This window comes from Ornithorhynchus anatinus, chromosome 10 (genome assembly GCF_004115215.2).
Source record: "Ornithorhynchus anatinus isolate Pmale09 chromosome 10, mOrnAna1.pri.v4, whole genome shotgun sequence".
NCBI lineage: Eukaryota > Metazoa > Chordata > Mammalia > Monotremata > Ornithorhynchidae > Ornithorhynchus > Ornithorhynchus anatinus.
In genome coordinates, this window is record NC_041737.1 from 57,667,180 (window position 1) to 57,692,066 (window position 24,887).

The 24,887-nt window shown below is 58.8% G+C and overlaps 2 protein-coding genes, 1 long non-coding RNA gene and 1 other non-coding gene across 4 annotated transcripts; 3 read left to right on the plus strand and 1 right to left on the minus strand.

Moving 5' to 3' along the window:
* Positions 1 to 4,350, plus strand: HOXC10 (homeobox C10). Its single transcript, XM_029073823.2, has 2 exons — positions 1 to 781; positions 4,062 to 4,350. Exons 1-2 carry the CDS (start codon positions 16 to 18, stop codon positions 4,337 to 4,339), a joined length of 1,044 nt encoding a protein of 347 aa, XP_028929656.1. The 5' UTR covers positions 1 to 15; the 3' UTR covers positions 4,340 to 4,350.
* Positions 4,351 to 7,251: 2,901 nt separating this feature from the next.
* MIR196A (microRNA mir-196a) lies at positions 7,252 to 7,365 on the plus strand. The gene has a single exon (NR_034668.1). It is a non-coding gene; the product is annotated as a microRNA mir-196a (primary transcript).
* Positions 7,366 to 9,124: 1,759 nt separating this feature from the next.
* Positions 9,125 to 11,850, minus strand: LOC114814705. The gene is made up of 3 exons (XR_003762472.2): positions 11,365 to 11,850; positions 10,391 to 10,663; positions 9,125 to 10,145 (listed from the first exon to the last, which is right to left on the minus strand). It is a non-coding gene; the product is annotated as an uncharacterized LOC114814705 (long non-coding RNA).
* Positions 11,851 to 15,642: 3,792 nt separating this feature from the next.
* Positions 15,643 to 18,771, plus strand: HOXC9 (homeobox C9). The gene is made up of 2 exons (XM_029072841.2): positions 15,643 to 16,395; positions 17,807 to 18,771. The coding sequence occupies exons 1-2, from the start codon at positions 15,834 to 15,836 to the stop codon at positions 18,049 to 18,051; spliced, it is 807 nt and encodes a 268-aa protein (XP_028928674.1). The 5' UTR covers positions 15,643 to 15,833; the 3' UTR covers positions 18,052 to 18,771.
* Positions 18,772 to 24,887: the final 6,116 nt, after the last annotated feature.

Genomic DNA, 24,887 nt, shown 5'->3' on the forward strand with positions numbered 1-24,887 from the left:
ACCTTCGCTCAGAAAATGACATGCACCAGCGGGGGAACGAGCAGCGCCTATTTGATGGACCCCCTCGCCGGCGCCTGCAGAGGAGACGGCTTCTCCTCCAGCCAGGAGATGTACGTGCAACCCGGCGGCGACTTCAACTGCGGGGTCATGAGGCATTGTAGTAACCTCCCGTCTCTGTCCAAGAGGGACGAGGGCCACAGCCCCAGCCTGCCGCTCAACCCCTACCCGTCCTACCTCTCGCAGCTGGACTCCTGGGGGGATCCCAAGAGCACCTACCGCCTGGAGCAACCTGTTGGCGGCCCTCTCTCCTCCTGCTCCTTCCCGACCAGTGTCAAGGAGGAGAATGTGTGTTGCATGTACGGCGGCGAGAAGCGGGGCAAGGGGGGCCCCGAACCCGCCCTTTACCCCAGCCCCCTGGCTGAGCCCTCCCTTGGGGAGCACGAGGTGCCGGTCCCCAGTTACTATCGGACCGGCCAGAGCTACTCCGCTCTGGACAAGGCTCCGACCTGCCACCCGGCCCCTGGCGACTTCGAATCCAGGGCGAGTTTCGAAGCCAGGGCGAACCCGGCCGCCCGGCCCGAGCACCTGGAGTCGCCGCCCCGGCTGGGGAGCAAGGCGGCCTATGCGGAGACCCCCAGAGCAGCCAGCCAGACCCCTAGCCCGAACGAAATCAAAACGGAAAAGACCCCGGCCGCCCCCAAAATCAGCCCCTCGGAGAGCGAGAGGGAGCAGAGCAAAGCGACCGACACGAGCACGGATAATTCGGACACGGAAGGGAAAGGTAAGCGTAGGAGGGAAGGGCGGGGGGCGGGGGTGGGGGGCGCTGGGAGGGGAGAAGAGTCCTGGGGGCGAGAATTGAGAACTTGGTCTTCTGTAACCTTGGAGGAACGAGGGGCCGAAAATCGGCGCCAAAATACAGAAGCGGCCTCAGAGCGCTGTGGATGATGAAGGGTGATTAGGGTTGTTAGTCGAATTATTCTTCTTATGATTGTGATTATTATTTATTATCATTATTATTATCAATACTATTATCATTATTATTATTATCGCCGGAGCCCGGGAGAAGGCCGAGCAGACGTCCTGGCGGGTCTCTTTCGATTCGGATTCTTTCGGATTTCCGCAGTACGGTTTCGGGCCCGCTAGCCTTTTGTGCGTTTGTCGGTTTGGGCTGAAGGTTTCGGTTGTTTGGAGGAGAAGGTCCTGTCTTTCATTTGTGCCCGAGGCCAGTGAGTTAGAGGTGGTCTAAAATGGCGGGGCGCAGGGGGAGTGGGGGCCGCCGGCTCCTCATTAAAAGTTCTTGCGAGAAAAACGCCGTTTGGTCTCGAAGGGGCGGCCCCGGATTCGGGATGGACTGGGCGCGGCGTTGTGGCCGGATGGCTCCTCCCGGCTGGGAGATGCGTGTGCTAGTTTCGCTGTTGGCTTTTGGCTACGAATCGGGTCTCCCGCGTTCGCGTGGGGGAAAGGGCCAAGTTTTCCCCTTCTCGGATGGGCCTCGGGCTCGGGACGAACTAGGGTTTTCGTGGCGAGGAGATTTCCGGACCACCTCGGCTCCCCGCTGCTCGGAAGACCGGTCCATAACCCTCGGTCTCGCAAGGAAGAAATGCGGAGGTGTGGGGGAGGGGGAGAGGCAGGGGGGTCGGGAAGGGGGCGTTTGGACATGAATTTCTCTGGAGAGTTGGAGCGAAAGGTGTCAAGAAAGTCCAGCCGGATGGTATAAACCAGCTGCCGGAGCCCCGAGTGAACCGGTAGCTGTATATAAAGCGGGATCACGGGGCTATAAAGCGGATGGAATACCAGTCGCGAGGAGCGAACGGCGGAGACTAGGCTTCGTATGTGTAGGAAAGGTGAATACACATCTGGATGAACACCTCCCCACATGCACCCACTTTTAGCCAGACACACTGACGGTTCCTTAGAAACTCACACACACACATGTGTGCATACACTCCTCCCTGCACATACGCACGCATACCTTCTTCCTTGTATACATACTCCTGTCTACAAATTCACACACGCACACACGCACAGATGCATCCAGGTCTCATTGCACACAAACACAAGCAAACCTAAAATCCACACGGTCACACAGCCTCACGTCATCACGCACTCCTTCCTGCACACCCCTACACACACACACATACTCATGCACGTGCACACCACATATACCCACATAGACATCCAGTAACACACACACTCTCAGGCTTGCTTCAGGGCCGAGGAAAAGCTATTCAAAATAGCTTTTCAAAAGGCCACTCTTATCCCATCCCTCCAGTCTGTGAGGTCACTGCCTCACCCCGCCACAGTTAAGGGTCTCGGGGCGCTCCGGTGTCTTGTGTGCATAAAGCGCCCCCACTAAGCCCCGTGTAAGGACACCCCACCTGAGCTCCCCGTCTTCTCATGCCCACGGATGGGAGGGTATATGCCCATGACCTCAGATCAGGTCTCCATGAAGACTGCGTGAAAGCGAATCTTCCAGCGCGAGACAAGAGGACCCTAGGTCTCTCCCCATGTCTCCCTTGCCCCTCGACACCCCCTCTTCTCAACACCGCAGTAAAGCAAGCGAAAGTGCACCCCAGTGAGTCTCTTTCGATGGGAGAGGGGTGGTCGGCGAATGGGTTTTTATGTCCTGAGAAAGGGCCGAGGGGAAGGAAGAAAGCAAGGAGGGAGTAGAGTTCGGATTTTCCCCGTTCTCTCCTTCCCCACGGTCGGCTTCCCCGGAAAAGGGGGGGAAAAAGAACGAGAAAGATTCGGCCGAAAATGGGGTCCTCACCCCATTTCCTGAGAGGGAGCGGGGAGGGAGAGGGTCGCCCGGGTTTCCCCCAACGCAGATATCAAGTTTTCGTTGCTTTTCTGCCTGGTCAATCTGGAAAAAGAAGGTAAGAGCCGTATATCCGATGCCTGGGAAGGGGGGGGAAGGGGCGGGGGCGGGGGGTTACGTGAATAAAATCACCTCGAAATGCCACTTCTCTCTTTCCCCCATCCATCCCACTTCTCACTCAACCCCCGTCGGATTTTCCCCTGGGGGAGATTCAGGAAGAACGGGGCCCATATCGGCGGGGATTGGGTCCAAAGAAAGGCGGGGTCGTGGGTGGTGGCGGCCGATGGCTGTGGCGGTGTGCGGGAGAGGAGGAGAGGAGGTTAGGAAATTTTCACCCGAGTAAAGATAAGGAATGGGGCAGACCTCTCTGCTGGGATAGCTTCCTGGCCTTTGCTATAACGCGATGTCCAGAGCGAGGAGTCAAGAATAATTCGGGTCAGGGAAACGCAGTCAGACAGAGGCTGATCTGTTTGGAGGTGGGTTTGAGATTGGGAAGGTGAAAGCTGATATTACCCGACCCAGCCCTCCTCCTCCAACAACTAGTTTACCATCCCCTCCCTAACGGACTCCCCCAATCCCTGGTATCAGATTTTCGGGCCGGAGCGCGAGGGCTTGAAATCGGAGTCGATTTTGTGGGCGTCTGCAGTCGCCGCAGACCGAGAGCTGGGCCCCGAGAGGGGCGGGATGGGGGGAGTCGTAGGTTCGGGAAAGTTCGAGTGTAAATAGGACCGGGCCAGCAGGGTGCGTGGGGTGTCGGGGGCGGGGAGATTTTGAAGCTCAGAGAAGGGAGCTGGAGGCGGAGAAATACTCCGGTTACACTCTCGAAGCGACCAGAGGAATTTTTGTAAAATCGGGAACGAATTATTTTTTGCAAATCAACAGTTGCTTCCTGCCTGTCCCTCTCAAATGATCAAAGGAGAAGAAGGAGGAGAAAAAGGAAAAGAAGAAGGAAAGGAGGTGGAGGAGGGGAAGGAGGAGAAAGAGGAGAAAAGGGAGGAGGAAGATAAAAAAGAGGGAAAAGACTTCGAGGAAGAGGAGGAGGAGGAGGAAGAGAGTAGAGTCAGAGATGGAGACAGACCCTTCCCTTTACCGGGGGGTTGGAGATGTACCCCCATTCCCGTCTTCCTCCCTCCCGGCCCCCGCCCTATCTTGTGTCCCCAACCCCCGGCCCGAGGCGCATTGTTAGGAGTTGGAAAGGTCTCAGCCCCTCGGGATACTTATCCAACTCTGCTATTTTTAACAGAGGACATAAAGGCAGAAAATACTACAGGGAACTGGCTGACAGCGAAGAGCGGAAGAAAGAAAAGATGTCCTTACACCAAGCACCAGACACTGGAACTGGAGAAGGAATTTCTGTTCAATATGTATCTGACGCGAGAGCGCCGCCTGGAGATTAGCAAGAGTATTAACCTGACGGACAGACAAGTCAAAATCTGGTTTCAGAACCGAAGGATGAAACTGAAGAAAATGAACCGGGAGAACCGGATTCGCGAACTGACCTCCAATTTCAGTTTCACCTGAGCGCCCCGGCCCCTGGTCCCGCCCCGCCCCCTAATCCCCCCCCCCGCTCCAGCCCCCTCCTTCCTTCTCTCCGCGATTCCCCCCAAATTGGTGCGGGTTCCCCGGCGCAAATGGGTGCGGACAGGAAAGGCCTTCTGACTCTCATTGGGGGATGGGGTGGGAGGGAGGGAGGGGGCTTCGGCTTGTGCGGCGAGGGCGCCTCTCTATATAAGCATGGGAATTCCGAGATCTAGAGGTTCCGTCTTCCCGGGAGGAGAGGGTCGCCTCCCTTCCCCCAGCCCTCTGTATGATTTGAGGAGGAAAAACGAGTTTAAGTTATTCAGATGCAGCACAATATGGGTCGCTCCTATGCATTTCGTGCGTAGAGATCTTCAGTGTCTTCAAAAGTTGCTTCGTGTGATGTGTTTGTCTGTATTTCCCCCCCTCCTGCCCCCCGTCCCCGCCCGTGTCCCTAGCGGGACGTCTCCCCCGTCTTGTGGTCGTGTCCTGCTTCGGCCCCCTCCTCATCAGGCCCGAGATACGGCCCTTTGGCTCGTCCCTCGTCCCGCGAAAACCGGGCGTGAAACCCGGGAGGGACGCCCAGGCTGAGGTCTTGGACGAGCGGGTTTGCCCACCCTCAGATCGGTTTTTCCTGGGGGCCGTGTTATTTAAAGAGCTGTGCTGTATGTTGTACACTTCCTGCATGTACCCTTCCCTCAGGGCGTGGGGAGGACCGGTTCGAATAAATTTCTAGCAACCTGGACCCCGGCTGGGAATCTTATTCCTAGGGGCTTTTGAATACCCGTGTAGGGTGTGAGCGTGGATGCGGGTGTGAGAGTGAAGTGGGAGTTTCTGAAATGTGAGTGTGTGTCCGTGAGCGCCTGCGGGTTCAGGTGTGGGCAGGTGGGTTTGAGTGTGTGTCCGTGTGTGCAAGCGTGGGTACGAATGTGAGGGAATGTGTGGATATGCGTCCGTTAGGGTGTGGGCGAACGAGCGTCCGCGCGTGAGAGTGTGTATCCGTGTGGCAGGCGAGCGTGAATGGGTGATTGTGGATGCAAGTGTGAAAATGTGTGTCAGGGTGTGGGAATTGATGGTAAGTGGGTACCACTGTGGGTGAGTGAATGTTCGGGCTAGTGTGCAAGTGAGAGAATGTCTGTGCTGGTGTGCAGGTGAGAGAATGTGTGTGCGGGAGTCTGGGGTGTTAGCGTGCGAGTGGTTGCGGGGGTGTGAATGTGCATGGCTTTGCAAGAGTGAAAGTGTGTGCGAATATGTGAGCGGGTGTGTGGGGGTGTCTCAGTGTGTGAGTGGCTGTGGGGTTGTGAATGAGCGTGGGTGTGTATGGGTGAAAGGATATCCGGGTGAGTGTCTGTGAGTTGACGGGTGAGAGACTGTAAGTGTGAGTGTGTGTGTGTGCGTGTGTGTGAGTGAATGAGTGTTTGTGTGAGCCAAATTCATCTTTTAAAGGCTTTGGAGAGCGCCTTGGCGGGTTGAACCTAAGTGAGAGACCATAACGTTGATTTAAATATTATCCAGGTGACCACGATAAGTCAAGGTCATAAAACAGTAATGTCAGGACAGTCTTGGTACGCGCTGGAGGTGGATTTTATGATCTGCAAATATAATGTGTCTGCCGCAGTAAAAGATGTGCGCGTAAAGGTGACTGCTGCTGGAGGAGGAGGAGGAGGAGAAGGAGGAGGAGGAGGAGAACGGAGGAGGCAGAGTGGAATCGGCTGGCTCAGGGAGAGGATGGGTCTTGGTGCTTGGGGTGCTGGCCGAGGGGTGCGGACCCCAGAATCGGGGGAGCCCGGGCTGTCCCCCGCCCCCCACGGGAAAGGAATAAACTTGTATCTAGGGAGCGGCGGAGCCGTCCCGGCCCTACGAGCAGACGCTAAGGTAAGATATATTTTTTTTCGCTGGGGGAAGACCCGGTTCGGTTGTGGTGGAAACGCGGACGGCGCAAGGTGGCAAGGAAAGCCCGCGGCTGGCCGCTGGGGCCGCGGGGAGCGGATTTCCCGGGTGTTGTGGAGTCCCCTCGCGACCGTCTCGCCGCCCGCCCACAGGGGCAGGAAGCGCGAGTGGGCTGCGGCGGGTTTGGCTCGAGGTGGGGGCCGCCGGAGCCGGGGCTCCCTCCCTCCTCTACCTGGGGGAGCGGGGAACCTCCGGGATCCGACTGGAGTCGGGGCCGGACAGTCGGTTTAGGTGGCGCGGAGCCGGCGTGGAGACATCGGTCTGGTTTTCGGATTCTTTTTTTATTTCCCCCATTTTGTGAATTTCTCACTCTTTCCCCGCTCCTCTATCGCTTTTCCCTGCGCCGGCATGAGGAAAGAGCGCCTGTGTGGGATGATTGTAGAGCCGTCTCTTTCGGGTCGATCCTGAGATCTTGGGAAGGAAAAGGGAGAGGGAGAGAGACAGAGACACGGAGAGAGACAGAGGCGCAGAGACCCGGAGCTGACTCCGGGGAAGACAGCTGATGGAAGAGGAGGGGGGGGGCGGGGGCCCTCCCCGTGGAGACAGACACCCCAGACCGAAACAGAGATAGAGATGGAGACAGAGATGGGGATGGGGGATGGAGTCTGGGACAGAGACGGGGCTAGAGACAGAATCAGAGAAGGAGACAGGTTTCCCCTGAACATTATGCATCTCTCTCTGGGGTCTCAGTCTCCCCGAGCAACGCTTCTTCCAGAAGAAGCCCCTAGTAGGATGTCGGGGGACGGGAGGGGAAGAGGGGGATGTATAGAGAGGAACCCAAAGGGAACGGAATTTTTTTTTCTGTTTTTTTTGTTTTGGTTTGTTTTGTTTTTTTTGCGGGGGCGGGGGCTGGGCTTATTTGTGTTTTGTGGGGTTTTTTGGTTTTTGGTTTGCGTTTTTGTTTTGTTTTGTTTTGTTTTACCCCTCTTCCTTTCCTACTCTTCCTTCCCCGGACAGAGTCCCTCGCCCGCCTCGCTCAGCTGGTCTGTGGCTTAGGTAGTTTCATGTTGTTGGGATTGAATTTTGAACTCGGCAACAAGAAACTGTCTGAGTTACATCAGTCGGTTTTCGTCGTGGGCCCCCCTTTCCCCTCCCCTTTCCCGGGGTCCACCAGCCCCCGATAACCGCAGCAGGCGGAGGCCGAGGGAGTGGAGCAGGAGAGGGGAGAGAAGGAGCAGGGCGTCCTCCCCGCTGCCCCCACCCTAGGAATGATCCCTCCTGGCCCGCGACGGCCCCCCCCAAGAAATGGTCCCTCTCGGTCCCCCGCTATCGAGGAGACGCAATGTTCCGGGCTATTGTCTCTGTCCAGTCCTTCCGTGTGAATTAAAGAGACAAAGCGATTCCTTCCGAATTCCCGGGGAATTGTGGGGCCAGGCTGGGTGCAGTGGCGGGGGAGGGGGGTGAGGAGAGAAGATGGGCTAAGGGGACATAGACTTGGGGTCCCCTTTCTCTCACTCCTGGTCCTGTGTCATCCTTTCCCCCTGGCCCCTACAGGTCTCTGCACAAGATCTGTGGTCTATTGGGGGTTGGGGCCGAGGCAGCCGAGACCGCTTGGAATGGAACAAGGAGACTGAGGCAGATTTAAAGGGCTCCGAAGTGGGGGGTCCTTGGGAGAGAGGAGCCAAGGCAAAAGGTGGAAAGGGGTTAAAGCCAGGGGAGAGGATCCCCAATCCCATTTCATCCACTTGCTTCGGCCCTTGATCCTGGGACTGGGATGGGGCAGGGCTGGGGCTAGGGCAGGGGACTGGACTGGAGATAGGGCAAGATTTGGACTGGAAAGGACTGGGACTGGAGGTGGGGTTGGGGCTGGGTTCTCTCTGAGGTCGCCGTACAGGTCCTGGCTTAGCTGGAGCTCATCTACTGTTTGCTGTCGGATAAGGGATAACCACCAAGTGGTCAAGTCGCGAATTTTTGTCCCAGTCTGAGCGGGTGTGCGGCCCAAAGGCGGCTTGGAAAAGTTTCGGGACATCATCCCCACCTTTTGGACCAGTTCTGAGCTCGGGAGCAGAATTATTCGATTTGAAATGGGGGTTCACTGAGCATCCACCCTCTACACACACACACACACACACACACACACACAACACACACAACGCACACACACATACACACACATTCAACGCGCACACGCGCGCGCGCGCACACACACACATTCTTCTCTGAAGAGGAAGAGATAGGCGGAATCGGGACAGGGCATCGCATTTCTGCCATTAGCCTCGTTTTGTGCTCCGTATTATTTTCATAATCACTGTCATCCATACGATTGGTATTATTGCAATAATCTAAATTATAAATTTCCAAAGGGAGAAGGAAAGGCAGGAAAATAATTCCCCCAGCTCCCATAGAGGGTCAGGAAATCGCCTAGTCACCCCATAGTACGAACTCTGATGGTCAGAGGGCCCGGGCCACTCTGAGAATCACATAGAGAGAAAAATCCGAAACGTGAATTTTTCTCTTCCCTGCCCAGCCGGTTCGATCGCCAGTCGCTCCCCACTCCGTGGCCGGGGGCCGAGTTGACGGGTGTCAGGATAGAGGGAAGTGGAGACGAGGAAGAGAGGCAGAGAGACAGAGAGAGAGAGGGACAAGCAGACAGAGACAAAGATTTCAGACAGCGAAAGGAGCCGGAAAGAAAACCTCTCCTTCTCCCTGAGTAGCAACAACCTTTATTTCATCCCTTGAAAAATACATCCGCGTGGTTTCTGCCCCAATTCGTCGCCCTGAAACACTTTTCCCTGTCTGTATGCGAGGACATAACGGGATAGAGGAAGGGCCTGGGGGCCAGGCTTCTGACTCGGCCGAGGCCGTGAAAGATCCCGCGCCCTCGGACCGCCCCCTCTCCCCCTCCCTCCGGTGTTCCCCCCGTTCTCGTTCCGGACGGCGGGGAACCCCAGTTGGGCCCCCGCCCTAGGCCCCCGCCCTGGGCCCAATCCCCACCCAGATTCCGGGAGCTTCGGCTGCCGAGAGAAGGCCCGAAAAGAATCCCCTCACCCCCTACTCTCGCTCGCCTGTGGATATGAAGATAGATTTTTATTTCTTAAAAAACTCCCTCTCTCCCGCCCCCCCGCCGAGAGAGCAAAGCGTAAACTTAATATATGCTCGGCGGCCCAACTCCAGAAACGCAATAAAAGTTAAAATCTCCCCTACCGTTCCTTCTTAATTATGATATCGGAGAGAGGAGCAGATTTATAGAGGAGCACGGGGGCTGCTGCTGCTGTCGAGGGAGAAGAAAGCAACCCGCAAGCCGGACGGTCCGTGAGGCGGGGAGGCCGGGAGCCGCAGCGGGGATGATTCCTTCCCACCCCCACCCCACCCCCTAGTTTGGGCCAACGCGAGTCGGGGGCCTCGGGCCGTTTCTGCCCTGGATCGGGGGCTCCGGCCGCTCCCGCAGGTGGGAGAAGGAGGGAGGGGGAGGGGGCGCCTAGGCTCTGGTTTCCGCTTGTCCTCGGGGTGCGGGGGGAGAGGATAGGGGGAGGAGGCAAAGAGATAAGGAGGCAAGGATCCCCCGGGACCTCCAGGGACACCCCCGGAGAGGGAGAATTACCGGGAGGCCCGGCCCGTGTTTTCGATCCCGCCGGATGCGGATCCGGATGGATCCTACGAAGGCGTGGGGAGAGGGGTGCGGGGGGTGGGGGGAGCGCGCTTTTTGCAGGAACCTGAGGTCTGTGGACTGGATTTTGGTGATTGGTGGAATATATATATTTATATACCTCCCGCCTGGGCGCTATATAAATATATAATGGAAGAGCGCGGCTCTGTCACCTCGCGGCAGGCTGGCTCAGGGCGCTGCCTCGCTCGGGCGGCTTCGGCGGTTCCCGATAGGTCCCCACTGATCCGGATAACTGGCTCCGGGAGTTGCAACCTGCATAAAAGGTGGAGAAGGAGTTTTGGGAACGGGGCCGAGGGTTCGACTTTCCTCCCGGAGGTACCTGGCTCGCGTCCAGAGCAGGTAGCCCGCGTGCGGGCCCGGTGAAAGATGGGGGCGGAGGAGCCCGTCGGCTTCCTGGCGGTGGCACCGTGTCTCGCCATCCGGCGCCCGGAGGGTTTAGGGGTGGGGGAGGCCGCGGAAGGCGGCGCCCGGCCTGGCCCGGAGCGGTGGGTGCGGACCTTGGCGGTGGAGGCAGAGGCGGCTGCAGCGGCGGCGGAGCAGGAGGAGGAAGAGGAAGAACGGCGGCTGCAGGCCCTCGGATTCCCGGGCCCAGACAGCGGAGACGGGAGAGCGACTCAAGGTAGGTGAAACCACGTCTGCGATTTTGCGCCCGGCGACCGCCCGCGGGTGATGTTGAACCTGTGCTTGATTGCGCCGAGTCGGCAGGACCGGGATGTCTGGAAGCTGCCCTGGACAGAGGTGGCCCGGGAGCGGCTCGAGGTGGCTTCTTCCTGGAATTCGCGTCGCGCGCGGGGGGGCGGGGGGGAGATGGAATTTCTTCCGGAAACGAGAAGCGTGGGGGGAGGGAGGGGGGGAGAAGGAATGGGGCAGGTTTGTGGGGGTTCGGTTTGTCTGGTGAGCACCGTTTGGGGGAGGACCCCCCCGCGTCTATCACCACCCCCGGGCGCCCCCTGATCTCTAGGGGTTCAGTCTTCGACCTGAAATTTCGGGGGAAGGATCCAGGAGACGGAGAAGAGGGGTGAAAGAGAGAGAGAATAGGACCTTAATTGTACTTTGGAATTTATAGACCCTTTTCTCGCCACCTCGGCCCCGACAGCTCCAAAGTCACTGTAACTGGCAAAACTCTTAGCACCAGCCCCCGGCACAAAGGGAATGGTAGAAAAAAAAATCTCGGCCGCCGGCGGGAGGGGATATTTGGGGTTCACGCAGCCAGATCGATTTATCCAGCTCTGGCTTTCGCCCCTCCCCTCCCCTTCCCTGCCCCAGTCACCCGGACCCCCGGGGCCCCAAAACAAAGAGTCTTTTGGGGTGAAATTCCCCGCCATGGGGGGAAGAAGAGGAATGGGTACCCACAGGAATGGCCAAGCTGGGTGGAATGTTCTCGGGGGTCCCCCTCCACACCTCCCCCCGTACCGCTCCAGCACCCTTCGAGAACCCGAATCCGGCTCTCCCCGGAATCTTCTCTACCGACCTGAGCAGGGAGCGGGGGTCCCCTCTGGCCTCCAGAACACCCGGCACCCCCGTCGGCACCTCGGGCCCGGGGCCGAGGCGTCTCCGAAAGAGCCCGGTGGGAGATGGAGAAGACGAGGGAGAGGGAGAAGGAGACGGCGTGAGAAAGGAGGGAGATTTGGGGAGTAACAAAGAGGAAAAAGCGTGGAGAGAAGGGGAGAGAGGGGAGCGAGCCCGGGGAGAGGCCCGGGGCCTGCAGCTCCAGGGACAGGGGGACAGGCTGAACGAAGAAAGCAAGACGGAGTTGAGTGGGTGCGAAGCGAAGCACTGGACACTTTGGGGGTGTGTGGAGTGGGGAGGGAGGGGAGGAGGGAAGATAGAGGGATTGGAGTGGGAGGAGAGGAAGGAAAAAGACGTCGATTTGGGGTTTAATCCGAACTTGACCGGACTGCCAGGCCCGGTTTCCCGGGAGAGAGCCGGCATCAGGCTTCCTCCCGGGCGGCGCCATCTCGGGCTCCCGCTCAGCTGCCCCTGGGCTGGGGGCGGGGAGCGGGGCGGGGGGTGGGGGGAGGGTGGGGACCCTCTGGTCCTCAGGGGCGAGTTGTCCTCTTCTCCATGCAGCACGGGGGCCCCAAACGGGCCTCCCTCGGCCCTCCCACACACACCCCTCCTCCATCGCTCAGCCCCTTCCGCGCTCATCCCGGATCCACTCAGAGCGAAAGCGAAAGGACCGGATTCAGCTCCTAGCCGGGCGAACGCAATCGCGCTGAGTTCTCCGCCTCCCCCGGCCGCCCTTTTTTTTGGTTTTTTCCGCCGATTAGTTGGGGCGTTTGTGTGTGCGGAGGGGTGGGGAGCTGGATTGCCCCCCACACCCTCTCCGGGGAGCTGCCCTAGGAGAAAGGGAGTCGGCAAAAAGGGACTGGGAATCTACGACAGGAGAATGCGGTGGCGGGGGGCGAGGGGATGGGGGGTGGGGGTGGAAGAAGACTGGAGGAATTGGAGGAGACTGGGGAGAGTGAAAGGGGAAAGAGACATGTCTCTGTAGAGATTCAGGGAGACAGTTCGTGGCGCGGGGGGCGGGGATCTGGGTCCCTCCCCGCCTCCCCCCCCCCTTTTCCTCGTCGGAGCCGGCTGGGATCTGTGAGACCAGAAGGGGCAGGGGCAGGGCCGGGGGCTTATTGGGGGGCCCGAGGAGCAGGCAGAAGCCGTCCCGGGGCAGAAGCTCCATCTCGGGGTGGATTAGGCCTTCTTGAAGGGACTCAGGGAAGGGGGGAGCCATTGAAAGCCAAATCTGACTGGAGGGAAAATCAATGAGCGACTCTGCGTTAGGAAGGTGGCGAATTTTTCCCCGGGACTCAGCCCTCTGGGGGAGAAGGGAAGCGACGTTTAGGCGGAAGGGGGATGCGCTGACGGTCCGTTTTCTCCCCTTCCCCCTTCCCTAGACAAGTGCGGCGCTTTGGCCTGTCCGGTGGAGCCCTGTCAAGGCTCGGAAGGCTGTCCGCCGGGGGCCAAAAGGCAGGCAGGCTGCAGAGCCGCGGGAACGGCGAGCCCCGCGGGCCCCTCCACCGGCTCTCCGTACCACCCGGCTTCGCTCCTTTGTATGGCCGGGAGCGGGGGTTCAAAATCGAATTATTGACCTTGTCTGCGGGGAGTGGGGGGGCGGGCCTTGACGACTGGGACGCCCCCAGCAATGGCTCCGTCGGCACCGGACGATATGGGACGGACAAAGGCGATTTTTCTGCGCATTGGGTCCCAGAGTGCGCTCCCGGGCCCCTCGCTCCTCTCCCGGTTCTTCCCTCTGTTTCCTCCCCTTGTTTGCCTGACCCCTTCCCTCCCTTCTCATCCTCGTCCTCCTCCTTCTCCTCCTCCTCCTCCTCTTCCTCCACTTCCTCCTCCTCCTCTCTAGGCTTTCGCGTCTTTCAGTTCATTTCACATCCCATTCTCCCCGTCTTTTCCCCTTTCCCCTCTCCCCCTCTCTCTCTCATTCTCGATTTTCCTTCTTCCATTCTCTGCCTGACTCGGACTCTGTCTCTCTCCGGGTCTCTGCGTGTCTCTCTCTCCCCACGGGCTCGGTCCCATTGTACAGCTATTTCAGCTTTTCCCCTCAGCTACAATCCGAAACCGGAGCCGGCTGTGTCCGGCCGCCGCCTCCCGGGCCAGGCCCTCGCGCCAGCCCCCGGAGAGGGATTTTTCTTGTTCTTTGGGTGATTCGGGTTCGCGCTGGAACGATTGGGACTGACATCCAGATTGGCACTGGAATTATGAAAGTTATTATTCGGACTACTCCTGGAATCATTCGGATGACTATTTATTTTTACCGGTGCCTCCCCTCGCCTGCCTTTTCCTTGAACTAGTCAGCGACCATTTCTGATTGACAGTTAAACTCGCTCCATCAAAGCCACCGAGAAACGTTTTGGTCGGTGGATGGGCTTTGGTCTTGGGGCTTGGGGTTTGAGTTTTAGAGAGGCGGGGCTCCCCCACCTGCGTCGGAGAAGGGGTCGAGGGTGAGAAGCGAGGCAGAGCTCGAGGCGGGGGCTGGGGGCCGAAGCCATCTCGGCTGGTGGGTTCAGGTTCCCTCCGCTCTTGCATAGTCACTGGATCCCCGCTCGGCCGAAATGTAAGGCGTCTCGGGGCCGCTGGACGAGGGCGCTCAGAGATTGGGGAGGGGGGAGAGGGGACCCGGGGCCAATGAACACCTCCTCCCCAATCGGGGTGCTGCTTTGTCCACACCAGCACCCCCACCCCCATCCCCTCCCCGGGCTTTCCAGCGCAGCCATCTCCCCTCAGCCTCCCTGCCTTCCCGGCTGGGCGGTCAGAAGGTCAGGGACAACCAGGCTCAAACGGAGAGAGGGCTGTCCAAGCTATCCCTCTCGAGGGCGGAGGCGAAGGAGAAGGGTGTGGAAAAGCGTGGGTCTCGACTCCGATCGTCCCCTGCGCCCCAGACTCTCTACACTCCAGTCCCGCCCCAAGTCACCGAACCCCCCCCCCCAATCGGATTTCGGAATCAAATAGCTTCGTCTACTCTTCCCTTCTCTGCGGACAGACAGACAAGCAGGCAGTCTGGCAGGAAGGACAGATCGAAAATGGGGGAGGGAGTGGATGAGGGTAGACAGCCAGCTCAGAGCAGAAGAGGAAGGAAGTGAGGGGGAAACCCCAGAAACAAATCAAAGTCCCCCACTCTACTGCAAAGACCCCTCACATGCCACTTCGGTCCCGGCCCGCCCGTGCCCTACCCCCCCCATCCCATCAAACAGTTTTCTCCCGTTTGGACTCAGCCTTTCCCCGCTCCGCAAACAGCGTCGAGTTTTATTTAATGAAAGACACATTTATGAACAATCAAATGATCCTCGTAAAATGTTTATTGAAGGACGTAAAAACGAGCGCCTCGCGGCCGGCCGTGGGCTCACCAGCCCTGGCCACGGGGAGACTGTCAGAGAAGAGCGGGGGCCAGAGGGCTGAGGCCCCGGGGGTTGGGGAGGCGGGGGGCAGAGGGGCGACTCCTCTCCAGCTGGGGCGATCTCTGCTCCATCTTTCGGAAACTGGGAAAGAGAAATGGGGAGACACTATGAATTCAAAAGCCAGAGATAGGGGGAACACCCCGAGAGAGGAGGGGAGTTGAGTCAGGGGAGGGAGGACTCTCAGAGGGAGGAGTACGCGGAGAGAGGCAGATCACCCCCCCACGCCCCCCCTGCAATCTCACTGGACAACCCCAACGGAATCCGGGGGAGACTTCGGTGACAAAGGTCCAGTTGGCCGAGGATGAACTTAAAGCCGCAGTCACCACGGCTTCTCTCCCCTCCAGTCCCTTCCCCCGCCCCCAGAGGCCCTGAACCCGGACAGGCCCGGGGGAAATTAGGTACCCCACATCTGCCACCCCCACCTTGCTGAGGGCTAGGTGCCCCGGTCCCCCAGCCCAGGGGATGTTTGAAAGCCGCACTCTGGGTTGACAATCGGCGGCATCTCGGCTCCCACAGGCTGCAGGAGCGTCGGAGCAGACAGACATAGATTACGTCAAGAAATAGTTCCTCTGCTTTCTCCGCCACATCACCCCCCCGCTCCTAAGCTCCCCTCTTCCCTGTCCTTGGGGGGCGCGGTAGAGAGGGGACGAAAGGTCTAGAGTTGCAGGGGCTTTAGGGGGCTTTTCCACCCCTGTTTTAAAAAAACTCAGTGGGAGGGGGCTTGGGGGGGTGTCCTCTGGTGAATTGCCAGCTATTCGGAAAGGGGTAAAGGAGAGCGGGGGTGTGGGGGGGGGGAGGGTCGTCTTATTTCTAGGATTTTTCCTTCTCCTCGGGAGAAGCCAGGTCGTGGGGATCAGCGAAGGAAAAAAAAATCAAATCCCTGCGCATTGATCCGCGCCGTATTTTTGGGTAAATACGATCACGTGGGGCGCGGCCGGCCAATGGGAGGCGGGGAAAACGTTGAAAAATAATTACCTGCCTTGATTGTTCTGGGGCAGATAAAAAGTACATATACAGTTCATACAATAATCTTATGAATGTAAAAGAGGCGCTGACGATGTCGGCGACCGGGCCGATAAGTAACTATTATGTCGACTCGCTGATCGGCCACGAGGGCGACGAGCTGCTCGCCTCCCGGTTCCCGGCCCCCGGCGCGCACCCGGCGGCCGCCCGCCCCCCGGGTTTGGTCCCGGAGTGCTCGGATTTCCCGTCCTGCAGCTTCGCCCCCAAGCCGGCCGTGTTCAGCACGTCTTGGGCGCCGGTGCCCACGCAGTCGTCGGTCGTGTACCACCCGTACACGCACCAGCCCCACATCGGCGCCGACTCCAGGTACATGCGGACGTGGTTGGAACCTCTCTCGGGAGCCGTCTCGTTCCCGGGCTTCGCGGCCGGCGGCCGCCCCTACGCGCTCAAGCCGGACGCCTACCCGGGCCGCCGGGCGGACTGCGGCCCTGGGGACGCGCGGGGCTACGCCGACTACATGTACGGATCCACCGGCGAGCTCCGGGAGCGGACCCCGCACGCCCTGCCCTCCCCCGAGTCGGACGCCCTGGCCGGCAGCAAACACAAAGAGGAGAAGACGGATCTGGATCCGAGTAAGTCCGGAGTAATTCCCCTTTACAACCCGGGCGAAAGGAGGGAGGGAGGGAGCGGAGGAAGGGCGGTGGGGAGAGAGGCGGGGGGCGGAGGGGGGCCAGTGAGGAATGGAGTTATAGCCGCTGCGAAGAGACTCAATAAAAGCGAATTACCTTTAAAAGCTCGCCCCGGGCACAGGAAGGTGGGGGGCACCCCGAGGGGTGAAGGGGGACCCGACTCTCCGGCTTGGCTTCCCTCCCCTGCCCCGGGTCCACTCTGCTTTCTAGGAATCACCCCCAGAAAGTCGGGCTTCAATTGTTCTGATGTGAGGAAACGATCCAGGGTTGTTTTTTTTTTAAAAAAAGAACCAACCAAAAAAAAAAAAAACCAAACCCGACAAAAACGCACTGCAGTGGGTCTCTCTTTCTCCACGCCCCCCGCCCAAGTCCGGTTCCCCCGTGCCCCACTCGGGGAGGTAGAAGAGCTGGGGGCGAGGGATAAGCAGGCGTGGAAGTTGAGAGCGGCCACCCTGACCTCTAAGCCCACCTTCCAGAGGGAGGCAGGAGGCGGAACCCGATGGAGACCCTCCGGGCTTTAGGAGAGGAAAGGAGCTGGGGAGGGGCGGGGCGGCGGGAGGGTAACCAGCCGGTTCCCTGGGGCTGGGGTCGTTCTGGATTCGAGAGGAGATCGGAGGTGAGGGGGTTCGAGCGGGGCTGGGGGGGTGAACCTGAAGGAGCAGGAGAGGCCACTTTGGGGAAAGCGGGGAGAAAATGAGGAAGGAAAGTCAGTATCCGTTTAGGGGAATAGACCCGCAGAGTAAAGACGAGGGTCTAAATTCAGGGTCGAAGAAAGCCTGAGAAGAGGCTGCAGGGAGCCTAGGGCTGCAGGGGTCCCCAACCCCAAAGCCTCCCCCCAACCCCCTACCCCGGCTGGAGGTGTTCTTATGCTGTCCCTGGCGGTGGGGCCTCGCTCTCCGTCTCCCCCACCCCAATCCCTCTGCCCTAGTATCAAGAGACAGAAAGGGAGCCCCTTGTTCTCCCCCTTCCCCAGCTGCCAATTCGCCCTAGCGGGGTTCTGGGCAGAACCGGGCTGGGGGGCGCAGGGGAGAATGGCGGCCGGGGCTGGGTTGGGGGCTGGGGGCTGGGGGGCGGCGGGCAGTAGGGAAGAGACGGGGGAGTCCGAGCTATAAAAATGGAAAAAAAACAAGAGCGAAAAGCGTTTATGGGCCTATGAAACGGTGGGAATTTGGGGTTTTTTATGAGGCGGTCCGGCTGAGGCTGCCACCGGGCGGGGAGGGGGGTGGGGGCGGGCGGGGCGTCTGGGGGGTTTTGATATCTCCCGCGGCGGCCGGCCCCGGTGAGGGTGGGGGCGGGGGCGTCGGTTCAGGTGGGTTTTGAAGGCACAACCTGACCCTGCCTGCTCCTCCCGCAGGTAACCCAGTGGCCAATTGGATCCACGCGAGATCCACGCGGAAGAAGCGCTGCCCCTACACCAAGTATCAGACTCTGGAACTGGAGAAGGAATTTTTGTTCAATATGTATTTAACCAGGGACCGACGGTACGAGGTGGCCCGGGTCCTGAACCTCACGGAACGCCAGGTCAAAATCTGGTTTCAAAACCGGCGGATGAAGATGAAAAAAATGAATAAAGAAAAGAGCGAGAAGGAGCAGTCTTAGGCGCCTGGGGGGCCGGGGCCGGGCAGGGGTGGGGGCCGGCGCCGACCGAGAGGGCGAAGAAATGCCCCCCCCCCCGCCTCCCTCCCCGACGGAGAAAGAGAGAGAGACAGAGAGACAGAGAGAGAGAGAGAGAGAGAGAGGAAAAGGAAAAATTGTTTTTGAGTCTCAGTGTGCAGCATTGGTGTTAGAGTTAGCGGGGGACGGCCGCGAGGCGAAGCGGCGACACAGCGGAGAATCTTTTCCTTTTGTCCAAAGGGGGTTCAGCCTCCATCCCCCCTCCTCCCCACCCAACCCCCGGATCCAGTACTTGAACCAGTCCTATCTATTTTATTTTATTTTTAGTATTTTATTTAGTAACTTAATCTGCCCCCGCGGCCCCGAGCTTGCCCTGCGTTTCGATTTTGTACAGAACAGAGGGAAAGAGACAAAAGGGGGGTATCGCCCTCCCGCTCCCCGCCGCCAGAGCAGGGCCGGGGCCGCCCCCCGACTCCCCGGGGGTTCCTGGGCCGGGGCTGGCCGGATCCCCAGGCCCTATCGTCCTGTGTCCTGTCGCGATGTGTCGTAGTGGAACAGCTCTGTGTTAATATATCGAAGTCACTTCCAAAACCAAAACACACACACACACATACACATACACACACACTCACATATACACACACATACACACAAAAAACCCACAAAAAAAATCCACGTAAAAGCAAGCCGTGGGACTGTCGTTATTTCCGGCGGGACCAGCGATGTATTGGGATGGGGAGGCGGGAGTACGGAGCTGGGGGTGGTTGGGAAGGGTCTTTTGGGGAGATGGCGGCATGGCGAGGGACGGGGGGCGAGCGCCTGGAACAAAATTCGGGTCGCGGACAAGGTGGGGAGGGCGATTAAAATCTATGGGATCATTTATAGCCCCGGAAACTGCGGGAAAGAGATGAGAGAAAGCAATCCGAACTAGGAAGTTCGACCGTGGTTTGGGCCCCGAGACCGGTCCTTCGAGGACCCGCGTTCAGCAAGGGTCCCTGGGGGCCGGGGGACCGGCGGGCCGAGGAAGGTGCGGCAGAAGGTTCTCACGATCCGTAGATCGCGGATTTAAAAAAAATATATTATTATTTGCCTCTTGCATTGGGGTTGGGAAACTGTTGGGGAGGTTCGGAGAAGCGGAGGGTAGAAAATCTGGGAAGCGCGGAGATGGAAGGCCCCAGCGCCGAGCAGACTTGAGGGAGCGAGATCCTGATGGAGCCGGGTGGGGCGCGACCCTTCTCCTCCCCCCGCAGAGCCGTTCGGGGTCGGTCCGAGCCCCTTCTCCTGCTTCATAATCACAAACAGGTCCCCCCCTTTCTCGGAAATCCCCAGTCTGGAAGCTATTAAATTTGGCCCGAATGAAATATAGCTTTTTAATATCTGCAGCTCGGCTCGGCGAGGTTGTAGGCTCAGAGCTTGCCCCCCCCCCAAAAAAAACGAATCTCCAAACCCGGTGCGGGTACCTCCAGCCTCCAGCCCTGCTCGGTCGAGCCGGGAGAAGGCCAGAGGCTGAGGCTATTCTGGGGCTGTAGTAGCCTCTCTGTGCACCCGGATTTCTTTCCTTCTGTCTCTCTTACCACCCCCCCCCCCACAAGGGGGAGGGTGCTCCAGAGATTCTGACGAGGGGGCTACCTCGACATCCTCTCCGCTCGATTTCCCCTTCTGTTTCCGAGTTGGGGTCCTGTGCCCCTCCCGAGGAGAGGTTGGGGGTCGGGGGAGAGTGTTGAACTAGGCTGCCTCTAACCCTAGAAAGATCCTCCCGGAACACTTCCGACTGCCTTTTTTGGGGGGTGGGGGAGATATGGTGTCTCCCTTCCTCTTTCCCCGTTCGCCCCACTGGGGTCGGGTGTTTGCCCCCCAGAATCCGTCACCCACACTTGGATGGGAGGGGGAGGGGGGAACAGAGGGCGGCGGAGCTAAGGTCGCAGAGCCCGGCTCCGCCTCCGCGCTCATTGACCCTTAAGCCGGGATTGACTGTGGTGCGGCGGCTGAGGCTGCTGCTGTTGGTGGTTGTTTCTTATTATGGATTTTCAATAATCTGGGGGACAGAAGGAGGAGGGGGGGAGGGCGGGCGGACGACCCCCTCCCTTTTCCCCCTCCCCCTGCTATTCAAACCCGCAAAGGATGTTTCTCTTCGGAAATCCACTGATAAGTCCGCTTCCGAAGCCCCCAAATGCCAGTTTTACGACGCTGTTTGTCTCTCTGCGCTCAGACCTGAATAGAACTGAACAAAACGGCATCGCGAAGGCTAGACGTCTGGGCGTAATTGTTTTATGGTTTAAATAAAGTGGGCGCTCTCCCCTTTGAAATCGGATTATAGAAGTGTTTTGTCTACGGGCCGCGGCCGGCAGGACCTCTGGGGCGACGTCGGAGGCCGGGCGGGGCGGGGGGCAGTGAGCTAAGACAGCAGAGCCGGGGGTTGGCGGTGTGAAGGGGGGAGGGTCGTGGAGAAGATCCACGGGGGCGGAGGACGCTCGGAAGGTGGAGCAGCCCAGAACCCAACCCTGTCCTTCCAAGTCTGCCTCTCTCGCGACCCCTTCTTTCCCTCTCCCAGTTCTCCCTTTCTCCCACTGCCTCCATCTCAGCTAAAGCCGGATCGCCGTGGAGAGTGGGGTAGGACACGGAAGCGAGCTTCTCCACGGTTTTGGACTTGTTAGGGTTTTTGGAAGGAAAGAGTTGTCTGGGGACGCCTCGGTCTCGGAATCGACCCCCTCTCTCCCATTCGCACCCCTTCCCCGGAGCCAACCTGCTCTTCCTAGACCCCCAGAGACCGAAGCCTTGCTCGCCTCCCGTGGCCTGCTTTGCATTCCCGCCCCGCGTGAAGTGGGCGGTCGGGGACGCTAGGTGGCGCTGTTGTTCAATCTTAGAAGCCCTGCGGTCCACTAGGCTCGGGCGCCCCCCCCCCCCCCCCCGCCGCGCTACACACACTCCCCGTGCACACACACACACACACTCACACTCTCTCTCTCTCTCTTTCTCTCCCTCTTTTTCTCTCCCTCTCTTTCCCGGCTCTCGGGAAGAGAAAAAGGGAGAAAAATAACTCACAAATCTAAATTAACGTTATCAGTCCCATCAGTCGCAACTGGTAACTGAATACCAAGCGCGGCCGGCCACCTGCCAGCGCCCTGATACCTGGGGCCGAGAGCACCCCACTCGAGTACCCCCCTCCACACCTCTCGCCCCTACCCCAGCCACACAATAAGTAATATTACAACCGTCACCAGAAGGGTAATTGCACTCGATCCTCTCCTAGCTCGAAAAATGGGCCCGAATCCCGTGGATCAGGCAGGGGCCAAGGCCGCAGGGACGAGTCAAGAACGTACCGAGAATGAAGGGAAGGAGGTTTCACAATCTTTTTTCCTTTATTTTCAGCGAAACCCTCCCGGGGCAGGGGAGGGGGTGGGGATGGAAGGACCCAAGGGAACGTCCGAAGGACACGGGGGTCGAACTCGCTCTCCGGGGGTACCGGCTCCTAGCCTCCCTTGCCCCACCAGGTCCCCAGACCCCAGAGGGAGAGGTGTCAGGAGAGCATACCGGCTCGCCGCTCTCTCGGCCGCAATCCTAGTCGGAGACACAAAGACTCGGAGAAATGCGTTTATAGCGGGGGGTTGGCTGCACCATGAAAGCGTCGAGCGACTTCCACCACCAGCTCTCGCCACCCGCTCTAAAGACCAGGCCTAAAATGCGGGCGGTCCTGCCCCTCGGAACGGATTGTGCAGAAGGATCTTTGCGGCCGGATTCTGGGGAACGGCCAAGCAGGACACTGGGTCACGGGAGGGTGGGCGGCTGCCTCCCCCACGTTCCTCAGCCTCCCGGGGCAGTGCCCCCAACCACTGGGAGCAATGTCCCTCTCCGCCCTCTCTCAACCTCTCAGAGGCTCCAGCTTTGTATCCCGGATCGGAGAGGGAATCCAAGAGAAAGGGCCTGTGCAGAGGCGAGAGGGTCGGCGGAGTTCCGGGTGGATTCCGAATTGACTCCCGACCCTCTCCCCTGACCCCCATCCCTGGGAAAGTGCTGTATTTGGCGACGAAACGGGGCTTTGAGCGGCCGAAAGCCGAAGTCACCGTGAAAAAGCCTCTTCGCGAGCGACTATAACGCACCATGTTCAGGGACCAATTCGTCGCGGAGAATCGGGGCAGGGGAAAATGGGGGGGTCGAGGGACTACGAAAAGATTTTCCGTCCCTTGCTTAGCCCAGGAAAGCAGTGGGGGAGAAAGAAAGCGATCGGACTTGTCGAGGGTCGTGAAAGATTCGACTTCATCTGGGTGTGGATATGTGTATGTGTGTGCGCGCGGGTGCCTGAGTCCGAATGTGTGATCTGGTGTCCGTGTGGGTCTGTTTGAGTTCGGATGGGTAAGTGTGGGGGTTTCTGTGGGTGTGCGGATGGGTGTGTGGGTGTATGGGTGTGTGTCTGAACTAGGATGTGTAAGAATGTGTAAGAATGTGTAGGTGCGTTTTGTATGTGTATGTATGTAGCTATGTGCAGCTGTGTAGATGTTAAATGTGTCTGGCTCTATTTCTGGGTCTGTGCTTGAATCTAACTGTGTGTGGTTATGGTGTGTGTCTGTATATATGTATGTTGATGTGTACAACTGAGTCTGTTCGAATTCAGTGTCTGTACATGTGTGTGCCGGGTCCCCTCTTCCGCCTGTATAAACCGATCATGTCTGTAGGATATGTTGCACTCATCTAAGCCTACATGTTTGGGTAGGTGGTGGATTTGTCTGCGCGGTGGTGTAGGCATGTGTGTATGAATGTCTTTATCTGGTGGCATTCGTGTGAATGGGTGGTGGGTTTGTCTGTGTGAGTGGTGTAGGCGTGAGTGTGTGGGTGTCTTTATCCGCTGGTGATTCCTGGATGTGCCTGGGTGTGAAGGGCTGGAACAGACCCTGGATCTGGTGGGGAGAATTGGTTGTGTGTCCACTCCCATGTCCAGGCCAGGGTTTGGGCAGGCTCCCTCACAGCCCGGTGGTCAGGGCAACTTCTCTGTTTTGATGGGGGCCTCTGGAATGGAGTGCAGGCGACCCAGGTCCGTTTGGAGGGAAAGCCACTGGACTTTTTGCAGGGATCGGGAGGGTGCGAGGTGGCAGGGTTTTGAAAACAGTTGTCCGTGGCTCTGGAAAGGAGCTTGGCCACAAGGGAGAGGACAAGAGTGTGCCTGCTGGAAACTTCCTTACAATGAGTTTCTCTGTGTGGCACTATGTGCTTCTCACTCACTGAAGCCGTGCGTGTGTGTGTATGACGGGGAAGGTGTTACTGAGAGTATGTGTGTGTCACTGGGAGTCCATATTACTGAGGTTCCATGTGTATGAGAGAAACTGGGTGAGTGCATGTGTGGTAAATGGGTGTGAGGATTACCGAAGGTTTGTGTGTCTGTGTTTCCAGGAAAATGTATGTGTGTGTTACGTTAGGGGGAGAGTATGTGCTTTACTGAAAAGACCGTGGACACCCTTGAGTGTGTATGTGTGTGTTTTCCTGGGACAGTGTGGATGCTACTAAGTTGTGTGTTCATGACGATGCGTGTGTTACTGAGGGTGTGCGTGTTAATAGCAGAGGGTATGATTTACTGAGGTTATGTGTGCTACTGAGTGTGTGAGTGTGTGTGTTACTGAGGGTGTGTGTGTTATTGAAAGAGTTTGTGTGTGTGTGTGTGTGTGTGTTATAGTATGTGCGTGGAATATCAGTATTGGCATTGTGCCACTGGCAGGGCAGTAGAGGCATAAGTGTGTGTCTGTGTTTCTGTGTGTACGTGTAATATCGGTACTGCGTCCCCGACCGGGGCAGTAGGGAGCAAAGAGTGCGTATGCACGGGCACCGGCAGTGGAGAGGGGAGTGGGTGAGGCAGCTGTCCCCGAAAGGATGCCGGGACCAGGGCAGTTTTGGGCCCCGGGACCCGGCGCTTCACCCTACCGAACCCCAGTCTTCCCAAAAGGCATCGGCGACCCTAAAACCTGAGGCGCCAAGCCACTCGGTCTAGTCCGGAAGCGAGGGCTCGGCTCCGGCCAAGCCTCCCGACCCCCTTGGAACCCACATTCCCTTCGCCCCTATCCGGCCAGGGAAAAGGCCCACAAAAAACAAAGACGCTCGGCTTGGGAAGGGAGCTGGGGCGGGATAATCATAGCTCTGTCTTCCTAGCTGTCTCTCCGTCTCTGCCTCCCCCGCCATCTCCTTCCCAGGGGCGCTGGTGGGGTCAGCGGGGTAAGCCTCGGGAGAAGGAGGTGACCGCAGGAGCGGGAATTTTAGCCAAGACGCGGGGAAGTGTGGGGTGCTGGGTCGCGAAGGCTATGCGAAACTGGGGAGAGGGGGTAGAAGGGCGTTGGAGGACTCTCCCGCCCCTCCCTTCTCCCCCAAACTCTCCCCCCTCCCCACGAGGCCTCTCCCCTTTGCGTGTCCCTCGTACCTGTTGAGGTGACCTGACTTGACCTCGGCCGCATACGAGTCTCCTGTTCTCAGTGAAGATGCGGGGGAGGGGGTGCGGGGAAGGGGGGGGCGTAAGGGGGAGGCACCTTCAAATATTAATGCGCACCAACGGTTTTCGCTCTCGTCTGGTTTGCTCTCCCCCCACCCTCGCCTTCCCCTCCCTGCGGCCCCCTCCCCCTCCCGCCCGCGCCCCCCTCCTCTTCCTGTTTCTGCTAGTCTAGAGCCCCAAGCCCCCCCAACTCTCCGCCGCCACCCCCATCTCTCTCTCTCTCCCCCTTTCTGTCGTTCCCTCGCTCTCTCTCGGTGCTCTCTCCCTCCCTCTCCCTCTCCTCTCTCTCTCTCGCTCTCTCTCTCTCGCCCTCTCTCCTGTCTCCATTCGTGGATTGATGAACACGAATCGCGTG